This window comes from Mirounga leonina, unplaced genomic scaffold (genome assembly GCF_011800145.1).
Source record: "Mirounga leonina isolate KUSES-001 unplaced genomic scaffold, KU_Mleo_1.0 Mir_53, whole genome shotgun sequence".
Lineage (NCBI taxonomy): Eukaryota > Metazoa > Chordata > Mammalia > Carnivora > Phocidae > Mirounga > Mirounga leonina.
Window position 1 is genome coordinate 71,814,684 of NW_023270807.1, and position 15,436 is coordinate 71,830,119.

The 15,436-nt window shown below is 40.5% G+C and overlaps 1 protein-coding gene and 1 long non-coding RNA gene across 4 annotated transcripts in view; one reads left to right on the plus strand and one right to left on the minus strand.

Moving 5' to 3' along the window:
* Positions 1 to 1,181: 1,181 nt before the first annotated feature.
* ROS1 (ROS proto-oncogene 1, receptor tyrosine kinase) overlaps positions 1,182 to 15,436 on the minus strand; it is a 104,083-nt gene continuing 89,828 nt past the window's right edge. For both annotated transcript variants that reach the window (XM_034990382.1, XM_034990380.1), the window contains exons 43-44: positions 10,094 to 10,257; positions 1,182 to 1,931 (exon numbers count right to left, since the gene is read on the minus strand). In XM_034990382.1, the coding sequence (XP_034846273.1) occupies positions 1,621 to 1,931; positions 10,094 to 10,257 (475 nt within the window). In that variant the 3' untranslated portion in view covers positions 1,182 to 1,620. The remainder of the gene's footprint in view (positions 1,932 to 10,093; positions 10,258 to 15,436) is intronic.
* Positions 1,839 to 15,436, plus strand: part of LOC118000605 — a 30,821-nt gene continuing 17,223 nt past the window's right edge. For both annotated transcript variants that reach the window (XR_004676508.1, XR_004676509.1), the window contains exon 1: positions 1,839 to 3,435. This is a non-coding gene — a long non-coding RNA (uncharacterized LOC118000605). The remainder of the gene's footprint in view (positions 3,436 to 15,436) is intronic.

Below are 15,436 nucleotides of genomic sequence, written 5' to 3' on the forward strand. Positions count from 1 at the left end.
GCGAGAGGCACCAGGCTCCAGATCTGCTCTGCAGACTGTCTTGGCCCTGGACACAGGATGCCAGGAGTCAGACCAGTGACAGTCGCCGCCACCACCTGGGAAGACTAACTGTGGGCCCTGTTTCTTTGCTTCCTTACCTCTCAATTAGAAGCGTGTGGTAGGTGTGTCTGAGTGGGGGGGGTCACATGCCTGCCTTCTTGCTACAAGAGATCTTGGGGGAAGCAAATCGAATGTAGCTCCCACCCAGAAGATACAGGTGGAGGAATTCCCCAGCATGGCAAGGGGCGTCATATGCTGGGCTATTGAGAAGAATGATAAATGTCCATTAGAACATCAGAAGATTAGAGAGAAAATATCCCGCTTTGTTCCATGGAATCACAGTTATAGCAGAGGCCACAGGTCCTGGACATTTCCTTGGGGGCCGTCCCACACAGAACTCACACACCGACTTGCCTGTGTCCCTCACCATGCAGCCGACCATCGGTGCAGCCTCTCAGGCAGTAAGCAAGTTAAAAAAAGAACCAAATTATCCCTGGTGCAAATGGATATGTGATCCTCTTCCAGGAGTAGTTTTTAGCAAATTTTATAATCAAAGTATTTTCTGTATCTAGCAAACATCCTGTATACTGCAACTGATAACACACAGAATGCTTTCATTAGCGTTGCCCTTGGAGGAATTGAGGCACTCAGATTTAAATGGGTGACTGCAAAAACACGATTGGCTTTAAATCAGAGCATTTCTCTGAAGAAATGTTTTTAATAGTTCTCATTTAGATATCTATTATTTCATGTAGTTGCTAAAAAATCACAGAGCTTAAATTAACATCATACAATCATTTATATTTAGTTTTAAGGAGAGTTGATACTAAGTGTAATCTTAAGTATTTTATGTATAAGATAGATACAGCAAATGAAAACGATCTTTATATTAGCTAAATTCCATAGCAGCACACAAGTCACAGAGCGATTTTTCTATAACCCAAAGTTCATGGAATGTTAAACTTTAGGACTTAGAGCTCTCTGAAGCTGCTCTTCCAAGGCTCAAAATACAAAGTACTTTAGAGTAGTCATTAAAGACAATATTTTATTGTAGTAATAGCATTCCAAATGATCTCTCATGTCCCAAGTGCTGGTTCCTTCTGTATGTGTGGAGTTACTTAGTCATTTCCAGATATATATATATATATATATCTGTAGCTCAGTCGACCCCCTGAGCATGCTCTTCATCCCCCTCCTTCAGGTCCCTGAACATAGCTCTTTTGTCTCTCACCATCTAACCAAGATGCTTCTGGTCCAGCCCAGACTGAGGGGTGGGCAATGGACTACGGGGCCTCAAGGGAGGGGAGGGCAGTTTCCCTTCCAGATTCTTAGTCTTCCTAAGCTTTTCTAATGTTTAGTGGTTCACTTGGGAATTCTGCTGAAGGTTAGGCAGTTGTTATGGGGATTGTCACAACTGAAATCAAATGGCTCTTGGAACCAAGAATTCAGGAAGTCAGGAACTTTTCAGTGTTAATTTGGAGTCATAGACTACCACCACATCTATCATTCTACTAGGGTTTTCTTTCAGTAACTACTTAATGGGAGTGTTTATCTCAACTCCGCATTTCCCAAACAGAGCTACTAATCAGACCCATCTCTACATCCACTATGAGTGAGACGGGCATAGTTCAGGCCTTCAGGCTTGCCAGGAGGACAGTAAGCCACTTGTTTTTCTTGGCAGAGATCTTTGTCCACATGTGGTTCCTTCTCTTCTTTCCTCAGACCACAAGATTCAGATTCCTTGGAGCCTAGAGGACCCTTGGAATTTTCTTCACCTTGGCTACATCCTGTGGCAAGTACCATATAGTTTAAGCCTTCTTGGTTCTTGGTTTCCATTAAGGCTATTGACATAACGTCACCTGAATTCAAACAGATCACACTGCCATCTTCATCTGTGACAAAAAAAAAATGTAAAGATTATACTAGTATCTATTTGACCTTCTGTATCTCTAATATACAGACTGTACAAGAATTATAACAATACCAACCATAAACATTGGTTCAGCAAACATTTATGAGGACCACCAGGGAATACAAAGAAACAAGATACGCTCCTTGTCTTGAGGCTCCTTGTCTTTGAGGCTAGTCATAGGGGAGCAGAAACATTACTATAGAAGACAATGTGTGCTGTATATAATAAAGGAATATGTAAAATGTGGGGAGAGAGCAGAGAGGATAACTCTGCCATAAGTGAACAGGTCACAGCCTTGGGGATAGGAATTAAGTGGCCTTACAATGGCCCTCTTTGTCTAAAGTGCTTACCTTTTAGTCCACCAGCTAAAATATCCACCTTGAAAGATATATTCTTTTCGATTGAGTAATTTAATCATATATTAAGATATTTATTGGATGCTGAACACATGCCAGGCTGTGTTCTAAGTATTGATGAGACAACAAGGAACAAAGCAAAGTTGTTCCTCTTCGGGATTTACATTCTAATGGCGGGGGAGACAGACAATAAACTAGCAGCCAACTAAGTCTGTGTCGGGTGGTGACGAGTGGCAGCAAAAGGGGGCAAGAAAATAACGGTGGGCATGAAAAGGGGTAGCTACTTTAGATGAAACGTCAGCAAAGTCCTCTCTAACGAGGTACATTGCAAGTAGGGACCTGAACTAAGTGAGAGAATTCAGCACTTGGGTATCTGAGGAAGAATGTTCAAGGAAAAGGAACAGCGAGAACAAGGACCCCGAGGCAAGAGCACACGGAGTATGAATTGGTGTGAATGGTCCCCCTCAGCTGTCTATCTCCCTGGGACATGTTGCATTAGTACTACTTAGCAAATAAACTAGCATGCTTATGACCTCATAAGGCTGATAGGAAATGGAGAGGCCTGGCAAGTTTTGATGACAAAGTTGAGTTGAGGGAGAAGGAAACTGACATGAAATATAATAACAGTGATCATTATTGTTGTTGTTCACACGGAGAACCTACTATGTGCCAGGCACTGTTCTAAACTATATATGTATATTAACTCACTCTTCTATTAAGTAGATGTTGGTATCATCCCCATTTAACATTTGGGGAAACTGAGGCACGGAGGGGTTAAATAATTTGCCCAAGGTCACACAGCTGTAATTTGAACCCAGACAGTGTCCCCATATTCACCCTCCCCGATGGAAGGGCAGAGCTGCTGTGCTCTGTGAGGAGGAGCCAAGTGGGTGGGCAGTGTGCCCCATAGGAGTCCTTGAAAGGCACAGACTCTGGATGCTCATGTGTGGGGTCAGGGTGGCTGGGCAGAAAAATGGGCAGCTAGAGGGTAATTTGCCTTCTTCACAATTACGCTTATTATTATTTTGTCTTTCTCTACTTAAAGACTGACCTTTTTTCCATAGAAAAGTAGAAGAATTCTTGCGGAAACCTAATAGCAGAGCTTCTGAAACATTTCACAAAATCTAGGTAATCAAAAGGGACAAGTACACAATATAAACATAAATATATAAATGTGTATTATGGGGATTGTTTGTTGGTGATCAATGCTTTCCAATTGCTGAGTGTTATTACCTGGATGAAAAATTTATTATTAGAAATATTCCTGTTCTTTCAAAATGGATGATATTTTACAAATCAGAAACATTTTGGTCAACAGAGGGTGGTCCTTCCTTTGTCTCCATTATTCTTCCAGCAAGAAGCTTCCAGATGGGTGTCACTAAGGAGGGTGAGGTCAGCTGCGCTGCCAACCTTCTGCCCTTAGCCCTGATGTACACCCAGGTTGGGTTTCTTTGGAGTGAATTTAAATGGAAATATGGGGGAAAGAAACAACTTCAAAGGACTGAGGGAGGCACTACTGTAGCTACTTTTTGCCAATGGAATGTAATGGATCTGCCTGAACTACGAATCTTATTTTATTGTAAGAGCATGTGAACCACTGGCCCTGCTCTGTCTTAGGATGTGCGCATTTGTTTGCCCACCTTCCCACACTGCCGAAGGACAAGATGGCGGAGTGACAGGCTCACAGACTCCTGGCCATCATTTCATGTTCCTCTTCATCGTTCAAACATCATGATAGCCCACTGCAAACCACACAGATTGTCACGCCGTGTTATAAAATATCAACCCCATAGAAATCAGATGCCAAGCTTGGTTAATGCCTAAGTGCTTTAATCTTTGGAAGCATCCTGCTGTTAGGATTATGGTCAACATGCACTAAGAGCCACTGAGACACTCATAAGAACAGTTTTCTATATATGATGATAGCAACCAAAAATATCAGAAAGTGATAGGAAGAAATAAGATATTTAACTTTAAATAGTCCAGGGGCCCAGATTATTGAGGAAATTAGGATGTTCCTGAAAAGGTTTAAAGAAATCAGGCTAAAGGAAAGTTGAGAAAATTTCAAAACTTAAATCTATAGTAAAGGTCTAGCTACTCATGTTATCAGCAGCTTCATTTTCATACCTTTAATCCATTAAATAGCCTATTTGGAAACGTTCTACCCATACGTGATTTCATTTTTTTTTTCCCCTTGTTGAGTTACTTGAAAAAAAAAAAAAAACTTTTATATAAGGCAGGTAAGTTCTTTTTACAAATTCTGGCACCGCACATCAAAGAAAAATCATTAGCTAACTTCTTCATTGGTTTAGAGTACTTAGACCAATATTTAGTAACTTGACCCTGGCAAGCTTTCAGCAATTAGTACATCTTCTTATTGCATAAAGAACTTATGAGAGATGGTGGGGAGGAGGGTGTTTTGTTTGTTTGTTTTTGTTTAAAACTGAATAGAAAGCCTGCAGGTCAGATCTTAAGGCAGAGATCCTGAACAGAGATAGCATGTGCTCAGCAACCCTTTCTTTAAGAGGGAAATATTAAAATAAAGACTTCCAAGCAAGACAGGGTATTTACAGACGAGACATATGCTGGCTGACTGGCTATGTTTAGAACAGCAGAGGAGCATTTAGATTTGTTTCCTGTAGAACTCTCTGGGACTGATGAGGTGATGTTTACAAAAATGTTTGGATGAAGTCACTGGGATATTTTTACTAGATGCCCAGATATGTTACTAATCTCTCTCTATCCCCTCTCTACCCCATTAGGTCAGTAGGACCATAGGATAGGCATGGTATTGTTGCTCCCTGTAATCCTAATGCCCACCACCTCCCAGCTTTTTTTTTCTTTCAAAAAAAGTCCTTCCAATGATTTTCTTACCCTCTTAACAGTCAAGACAGACATCTTACTGCTTTGCTAAATATGCCCACCAGTCTGCAGAGCAGTAAACTATTATTAAACACATTCTCTCTTATTTAAAAGGTAATTAAGCTTAGGCTTCCCTTGAAGGGACTGTTTTATGATTTCTATCCTTTGCAAATATGCAAACTCTGCCTGTCAGTCCATTTCTTCTCTCTGTCGCTTTTGTTCAGTCACATCTCAATAATCAAAATTTTTAGTGACTCCCATATCTCTTTCCATTCCTTACCTTCAGGATTTACATTCATTGTAAATAACAGAATGAGAATTTCTCTTTTATAAAATTGAATTTCTGTCATGGCACAGAATTGCTTGTTTCTATCTAAATTATCGAAGTTTGATTATATTCCTCGTTCAACTCTTCCTGCATCGTTATTCTGCATGTTTGTCTGCCTCGCTCTTGTTTGAATATTACTTAGAATTTTAATTCAGTCTGCCAACAACTTGGCACCTAAACAACCAGGACAAATTGGGGTATCTTTTCTAGCAAGCCAGAAGTAATAAGTTCTTTCACTATCCCTAGCTGCACAGGACACTATTGATAACAAATTGCGGAAGTTGTGTGGGTATTTTCCTTACGACAGCCATGTTTCTGTGAAGGCTGAAAGCAGAAGCCATACTCCAGCCCCACCTCAGCAGTATGGCCATGGGCAAATTGCTAAATCTCAGTCTTCTCATCTGTAAAATGGTGCTATAATATCCATGCCATAAGACTATTGTGAGTATTTAATGAGTTAACCCACATAACACAGTGAAGGGCATATTAAAAAGGGCTACAATAAGATTAGCTGAACTAGAGGGTATTATACTGAGTGAAGTAAGTCAATCAGAGAAAGACAATTATCAATATGGTTTCACTCATATGTGGACTATAAGAAACAGTGCAGAAGATCATAGGGGAAGGGAGGGAAAACTGAATGGGAAGCCATCAGAGAAGGAGACAAACCATGAGAGACCCTTAACTATGGGAAACAAACTGAGGGTTGCTGGAGGGGAGTTGGGTGGGGGGATGGGGTAATTGGGTGATCAGCATTAAGGAGGGCACGTGGTGTGATGAGCCCTGGGCATCTGAAACTAATGATGTACTATTTGTTGGCTAATTGAATTTAAATTTTTTAGAAAGATGAGAAAAATAAATAAAAGCCATTCACAATAAGGTTTTTGTTCTCTGTATTTAATGTGAGCATTGTTTGTTACTTATCTCAGCCTCACAGATGAACTAGGTAATGCAACATAGTAAAAAGATTGTCTTAAGTGTTCACAGAGACTTCTGGTAGAGGCTAAGGTAACGCTCAGCTCTCAGGCCCTCTTAAGCCCCTATGGCAGCCTCTGTGATGTTTATAAAATGTCTGCACACATTAGAAGGAAAGGACTCCATGAGCAAAGAGTTAGATTTTAAAATACAATACATGTCAACTGTAAGATCCTTGCATCCCCCTGGAACTCTCTATCTCTGCAGCATTTGACCACTCCCCCCTTCATGAGCCTCTCTCTTTTCGATCTGACAGTACTCTCTTATGACCTTCCTGTCCCTTTCTGGCTTCTTGTCTCTGTGCCACCATCTTTCTTTGCCAGTCTCTAATATCTTGACTGTTTTCTAGGTCCCATCCATCATTCACTCCTCTCCTTGTTCTATACACTCTAATTGAATGACCTCATCTACACCTTTGACTTCAACTACCTATATTTATAGGACAGATCTTTCAACCGAATATGAGGTTTCTCCACTTAGCCCACAGCCAGCTGAAACCAAATCTGTGAGAAGCTCTTCTTCTTCCTATGCCCCCCGTCTCTGGGAAGAGCACCACTTTTCACCTACTTTCACAAATCACTGGGATTCACCATTGTCTCCTCTCTCTGTCACTCAGTTAGATGTCAAGTCCTACAACATCTACCTCTGGACTTCGTTTCCTCCTCTCTGTACCTATTACCATTCATTAATTCAGCTTCCATTCATTTTCATTTTTTTACCTGATTTTTTTATGTATGACTACTCTCCCTCCAATTTCCTCCCTTGCCATCTCCCAGCCTCATATGTGATAAACTACATGCCGTTCTGTGTGTACACCCCACTCTCTATTATTCCCTGCTTTTCTACATACTGTGCCTTCTATCCTGAAATACTGTTTTTCTCACCTCTCTGCAAAATTCAGCTTGGAAGTAACCTCTTCCCACTGGCTTTTATTGACTCTCTGACACATGATATGGACTTGGCGTCCTTCCTCTGGACTCCCACAGAACACGAACTCCCTCTCAGTGGCAAGAGAAAATGCTTCCTGCTCCCCAAATCCTTACACATCAGCTCACTTACTAGAAAAAAGATAGTATAGCCCTGACCAGAGAACCTATATCCCACTCAGTCCTCTAGATTACATCAATTTTATCTCTGAATCCAGCCAATCCACATATAAACATACATAAATATTTCCATAATCGGTTGTATATGCATATAAAATATCTAAAAGCATATAACCAAGTTGCTAACTATGGCGAGCACTGGAGAGTAAGGACAGAGACAAGTAGGAGACTTTTGCTTTTTATTCTGTTTTTATAATTTTATATGTTTTTTAACCGTAAACATAAATTACTTTCATAACAAAGATCTTGAAAATGTAGATGCAGTTATGAGATAGCACAGCGAGAGCAGTTACTGAGATTGATTACTGGAAAAATTCTAAGGAAAACTGGAAAGGAATCAGGAGTCATTTTGATGATTGATGTCAAATAACATAGAAATTCTTTCTTAAGGCTTTAAAACGATAAGAATTGTGCTTAATTTTATAAGGTCTACAAAAGGGATAGTCACAAATTTGAATCAGGGTCTTCTCAGTTAAGTGCTGCTTGCAGAGATAAGAGCAGTGATTTAGGAAGAAAAACATTCTTTCAGTGCCAGGCAAGCAAAGCCACACTCTGCTTGCGATTCACATGTCTACACAGTGGGCTCTACTCAGTTACTGCCATTTACCTATCTTAGGAACAAAAGATCTCCTTTTACGTATTGGTAAACGATCCCGGATTGCGCTTTCTCTCAAGTTTCCGTATGTGAGGTTACCACAAATAAGAACCAGGCCAAGAGGAGCAGATTCAAATGGCTTCAACAGAACAGTAGGGACAGAGATGCAGCCCTGGGACAAGGACAGCCAATAGAAGCAGCGCTCACTATTAAACCTTAAATACAAAATTAAAGAAACTGACTCTAATTGCTCAAGGGAAAGAAATATTCTTGCCTCTTTTTTTTTTTCTTAAAACAGCCTAATGGAACACATTAAATTTAGATGCTTAACACTATGCCTTGCAACAAGTCAATACCTGCTGAAATAATTTTTAAAAAAATTTTATCAAAATTCCACTCAGAGAAATACGTTAAGTAAATGCCTAGAAAATGAGAAGGACTTGATAGTACCTAGAATGGCTTCCGGTCTGTTTTTCCTTATCCTGTGTGGTCTTCACGCAGGTACCTATATGCACAGAACCCTCCACAAGGATGGGGCTAATGCCCCAGTTGGCACTCCTCAGGGCTTGGCCGCTGACACTCAGAATCAGCGGGGTTCCGTGACCGGAAGGCAGGGGGAGCCAGTGTGGGGCTGTTACCAAGGCTTATCTGAGAGTAAAGAGGCATGCTCAAGACAAGCACAGCCCTTTCCAGTCTGTCACTGACTGTTCATTTAGGGAAGCCATGCGATCCGTGTTATTTCCATGCATGTCATGGAGTCTAAGTTGCCCCCAATTCATATTCAGAAATACAGCATGCAAGACAAGCAGATGTTCATCCTGTGCTTCATATTCTTCCCTGCTATTAGTCAAGAGCATCGCTCCAGGCAGAGGTCTCACTCTGGACTCCACCATGGCCGTCAGCCTCTTATCATCAGTCACTGCAAAGACTGAGGGGCCTGATTCCTGAGAGATTCTGACTCGTGGTCCGTCTTGCCAGCTTTATTTCTAAGCAAAAATGTCTGCATTCACAAAGGGCCCTGGGAACTTTTAATAGTGGCTCATTTTAGAATTCATTTTTCTACAGCCAAGGAGGCAAACATATTATAAATCTGATTTGGGAAATGAATTAAGTGACTACTGGGTTTTAATTCCATTTGGGACTTTTCATTGAACTAAAAATGGTTAGTTTGTCCATCACAGTAGAATGGTTCCAGAAGATTATTGCCTCATTTACCAAATTACTGAGGTTGTGGACTCAGACTAGACCTTAACAAGGCGTGAGCCACTCCAATAATCATTGCAAAATTACTCAGCAGTTAGAAGCAATGATTAGATATATACATAGCAACACGGATGGCTCTTAGAAACAGTGCTCAATGAAAAAGAAAAGAAGCTTTACAAATACAGCAGCATCTGTGTATACAAAACAATACACATTTTGCAGCAAAACATACAAATAAAAAGATACACATTAAAGGCATTAGAATGGTTGCCTGGCCAGAGGAGAGAGGAAGTAGAACAGGAGAAGAATATGGAGATAAAGGGACTAAACAAACAAGGGAGAAGCCCTGCATAGACCAATGATCATAATGTACCACCAACTAACCCTCTATAATTAACTCAGCTCTGCACTTGAGGTTGAAACTCGTATGAGGGGTGGAGGGGAAGGAAAACAGATTTCTAACATGTTAATTCACCTCCTTACTATCTTAGATGATAAATCCAGGGGCCATATCACAATTCTTCTTTTTTTAATTTAGTGCACAAATAAAAATAATTTCCAAAGAGGAGTACAATGAGCACTTCATTATTATGACGATGGTGCCAGTATATTATTCTTCTTACTCACCATAAATGTCTTCTATGTATATCTCGTTTTAACCTCTTCAATTCACACTGGAAAGAAAACCAGAAAATTCTGAAAAAGAATCAAACTTACCTTCAAAGCCTTCATTTATGACTCCACTGGGGTCTGCTTCTTCTCTGCGTTGAGAAATACTCTTTAAGGAAACATTTCTGAATAACTGAAGCTGGTCTTGAATTTTGTGGAAAGTAGGTCTTTGGTCAGCTTCTTGAGCCCAGCACTGGGTCAATAGATCCCACCTGGATACATGGGTAAAGACATGAAAGTAAACGGTCATTGGAGATCATTAGGCAACCAGTACTGATAGTCTATGTAAGGTCATTTCGGAAGGCAACACATTTGACTTACTGCCCGTTTTCCATAATTAATATAAATAAACCAGAACAAAATCTTTGGTTTCTAATTTAACAGTGCCTTGCAATATTACTACCTTTGTTACATAATACCTTTCTTTTGAAAAGCTATTTCTTTTGAAAAGCTATTATTTTTAACAGTTATTAATCCAAATAAACAGATAAATAGATGGCTGGAGAACAATTACTCAATGCATAAGGGAATTGACAGCTATAAAAATTACTGAAGACTAAGAAGATTTTACATTCATATATTGACATCTAAAATTAAATCTAAGATTACTCCAAGCCACATAGATCTTTAGTGGCAGAACCTGAGGTAGAAACATCCAATTCTAATGCTTTTACTCTTCATTATACTGTCAGGTTAAGTAAGAGACTCAGTTTCCTCAGACGGTAATAGCTGGTTTATTTTTCTTTTTAAGATTTCATTTATTTTTTTGACAGAGAGAGACACAGCGAGAGAGGGAGCACAAGCAGGGGGAGTGGGAGAGGGAGAAGCAGGCTTCCCGCCGAGCAGGGAGCCCGACGCAGGACTCAATCCCAGGACGCTGGGATCATGACCTGAGCCAAAGGCAGACGCTTAACAACTGAGCCACCCAAGCGCTCCAGTAATAGCTGGTTTATTAAACATTATTTTTTCCTTAACAGCTGTCTAAGAAATGTCTGTGTAGCACTCTTAACTGTGTTCATTCATTCAGCAAAGATTTGTTGGACACTTATTTTATATCAGCAGTATATCAAGAGCTGGGGATGTGGTAGTGTGGCTCCTGTCCTCATAGGGATACAAATGGTAAATGTAAGAAGGTGACAAAAATCTATCTCACTACAACTCCTAGGAACAGGAAAAAATGTAGCTCTTTTACATTGTCTGCTACTAATTAGGTCTTTCTTAGAGCCCCCACCTAAGAGAAAAAAATGAACTTCATTAAGTACAATGCAGTTTAAAACCTGGTGTGATTCAAAATTTTAAATGATCTTTTTAAGTCATGCTCAGTCTTTTCCACTTAATAACTCAATCTCTATTTTTATGCTATTCCTACTCCCTCTGTCCTGTTCTACAAGATGGTGGCAGCGTACATGTTGGGTGAAAGTCTTATGTGACTTATAATGGCACAGTGAAGAACCTTTTTGACCCCTTTGTGTCCTCCGGATCTTTGCTTGTATCAGAGTAGGATGATCAGGAATTCAGTGAGGAGTGACTGATCTGGTCCATTCCTAAGACAGGCAGCCCATGGTTTCCTTACATTTTCTTTGCACCCAGCTCCCACTGAACTGCTCCTCCCTTCCCTCTCTCTAGCCATAACCTTCTCTGAGACTGCATTATGTCCTGTATATGCTCACAAGGCCCAGGGGATCCGTTCCTGCTTCTATTGTGTCCCTACAGGATGCTCCTTGGCTGAATCTCTAGTTTTCAACAAAATGTTCACACTGCATGGGAAACAAAGGAGGCTTGGAAGTGCAAGCTTGACCTTCTCTGTCTGGACATGCCCTTCTACCTTATTCCTGATGCTGGGTCTCCATATCAATATGGGGGAGGGGTCCCCTGCTCAATGATCAACTTGCCATCCTCCCAAATTGGGAGAGGTGGGCAGTTGCCCACACTTGGGCTAACTGAAGCCTACAGGAGGTTTTTCAGAACCTAGATATCCAACATCTTCACCCTCCTACCTCTATCTGTTAAGGTCTCTTCTTCTGACACTTCCCACAGGGCTTAGAAGGAATGGGGTTTCTACTGCTCCCTCTTTTTAATGAGATTATCCTTACACAGAATTATAGGTTTTAGTCACTCAAACCTGGCATTTAGCATACCAACAAGGAGCTAAAGGATTCTAGATAACCTCTCCCTCCTCCAAACCTGGCTTTTGAGTCTATGACTTACTAAAAAGGTCAAGTACCTGCTCCTTTTTTTTTTTTTTTTTTTTTTCACTTCCTGGAGCTAGAGGTCAGATTGGCGGCAGGGAGAGAAAAACTGATGAAGAAACATAAGTTGGGACGTATCTAAAAATATTGGTACTACTGGGGCACTTTGGTGACTCAGTCCGTTAAGCATCTGCCTCTTGGTTTTGGCTTAGGTGGTGATCTCAGGGTCATGGGATGGAGGCCTGCATGGAGCCCTGTATTGGGCTCTGTGCTCCTTGTGGAGTCTGCTGGAGACTCTCTTCCCCTTTGCCCTGCTCCTCCTCCCTCTCCACCCCCGGCTTGCTCATTCTCACTCTCTCTAAAAATAAATAAATAAATATTTAAAAAATATTAGTACTACTGTATCAACAGATTAACATACAATTACAAATTACAAGTTCTAAAAAAAAAGTGCTAAAGAAAACAAATGTGATCTCTAATAGAGATGGAACATTTTTAGTAAGTTGCTCTCAGAAGTACACTCTGAAGAAGTGACATTTAAGCCAAGGAACTTTGTAGGAAAATAAGATGCTACTCATGGGAACAGGATGGGGATGGGATGCAGGGAACATACTAGAAGACAGAAAAGCACGTGTAAATTCCTAAATTTGGAAAGAGCTTGGCTCATTTTAGAAACTGAAAGAACGCCAGTGTGGCCAAAGAGCCGTCCTTGAGGGAGAGAGCGTGAAAGGACATCAGAAGAAGAAGGGGAGATCATGCAGGTCTCATAGGCCAGGCTAGGAGTTGGATTTTATGGCACTATGATGGGAAGCTGCTGAAGTTTTTTAAGAAGGCATGATCTTCACATTTTTAGGGAATTACTCCAGCTGATATATGTGGAGAATGAATGGATTGTAGAGAGGCAAGTGAGAAGCAAAGAAGTTATTAAAGAAGATGAGGTCAGAGATAATGATGGTTTGGACTAAGGTAATGGCAGTGGTGCTAGGATAAGGATGTATTCAGTCACTGGGTGACAATGACCAAGAAATCATGATAGGTATCATATTTAAAATAGCTAGTATCTATGTTAGAAATTATAATGGAAAACCTCCGTTCCATTATAGTATGGCCTGCAAAGTCCACTTTCATCTCTTTCATTTCTTGACAAGCACCTCAGGTCAGAGTTGGTACTCAATATCAGAGTATTAGGGGGAAACCTAATATTGGTCTATTTCCAGTATTCATCTGATGACTTCAGATACACGACAAGGAATTTACGTTCTCAATATAGAGTGCCAAACTTGGCTCTACTTCTTAAAAATGAGAATCAAGGCTGAGAACCTATTTTTTACATGTTTCTTTATAACCTCTCATTTAAAAACAGGGGTGATAAAAATATTTGAATGAAGGATGATTAGACTCTGAAATAAAATATCATAACTATATTCGATCATGCAATTTTAACCAATAGTTAAAGCAGGATCTTGATGATCACCTAAGGGTTGTCCTAAAAGTTGCAAGGAGAAAGTATACTTCGCCACAGGAATCATATCCCTTTTGAAAATACAGTTGCAATTCAAAGATATTGCCAAGAGGTAATTAGAATCTCTCAAGACTTGCCACTAAGGTTAACTAAGAAGTTTTTTATTTATTTACCACCTGCTTCATTTCTTTTTTTAAGATTTTATTTATTTATTTAAGAGAGAGAGAGCACAAGCCTGGGGAGTGGCAGGCAGAGGGAGAAGCAGGCTCCCCGCTGAGCAAGGAGCCCAAAGCAGAGCTGAATCTCAGGACCCGGGGACCATGACCTGAGCCAAAGGCAGCCGCTTAACAGACTGAGCCACCCAGGCACCCCTAACCTGCTTCATTTCTATAAAGGTCTCAAGATACTTAACGGAGATGATTCAGAAGGAGAGAAAAGAAAAAGTGAGAAGGAAGAAAGGGGAGAAGGAAGGAGGTGCAAGGAGGAAGAAGCCATTCCTAACAGTCACCACTTAGTCTGTTTCTCACCCACTCAAACGACCCTCCAGATGTTCAGCCTCTTGTTTAATCCCTGTAACTTATTTCAACAGACATCCCTATTGTCTTTTGTCTAAGGGGCTTTCATTTACATTGAACCCAGTCATTATTCTTAAATTTCTGATGGCAAATACATACGACCTGATAGTATATCAAATCTTTCTCTCCCACCATCCGGGAGCAAAGGAGCAGGGAATTGCCCTAGATTAAGAAAAGAGGAGCTCTAGAAAGCAATAATCATTTAAAAATAAGGAGTGCAACTTAACACTCTTAAACAGCATTGAGGTGGCAGTGGAACGAAAAGGCGTTTATGAATATAACAACTCCTAAAACATGCATTTCTCATATCTTTCAGGTAAATTAATAACAGCAACTATACCTTTGGCATCGGGTCTTCCCTTACAATCCTGCACTTGTCGCAATTCAATATCGCACTTATCCTACGTTATAGTTACAAATATTCGAGCATAGTACTCTAAATAAACTTACAGGTCATTTGCTTTGTTAAAATTTCCCTCGGCTGGTTTTTCTAGCTCTACAAAATACTCACTCATACTTGAAATATTTCACCTGGCTAAGTGTTCAGGTTCAAATTCCTCCATTCACCATGCCAACCCTTTACTCTTCTTTGCCTCAATGTTTTTTTTAAAATAGCACGAGACTCATTAGCCATGTTCATTATTGGTCTCTGTGAGTATTAAAGTCCTTGAATTCATAAAGCAACTGAAATTCAACAGATGAAAATTTCACAGCATCTTTCAGTATGAAGGGGATGAGTTTCTATAGGTATTGAAACAAAGCACATAAAATACAGATTTTCCAGAACTCCCTTACTCATTATAACCAATCCCCAAGAGGCCCAATTACCATCTAGGTGTACATATATTTTAAGAGGAAAAATAAGATGGTGAACCTTCATGCCCTCCCATTGTCACCTCCTACATTTGAGATTCTCTCCAGTAGTTTCAGTTACCACTGTGATACATCTGTCAGAGAAGCCCCAAGAGCTCTCACTTGAAGTAGATTGCCCTTTGATCCCGTTTCTTCTCAGGAGTGGCGTGGATGTTGTGCAAACTGAAAGTTGAAGAGAATACTGAGGACCGGGCTTTCCAGCATACATCCCAGGCTATGGAAAGAAGGGCAGGAATGCTCTGAACTCCTGCATTCCATTAATAGTTGAGCACAGCGTAGCCATCTATGGGCT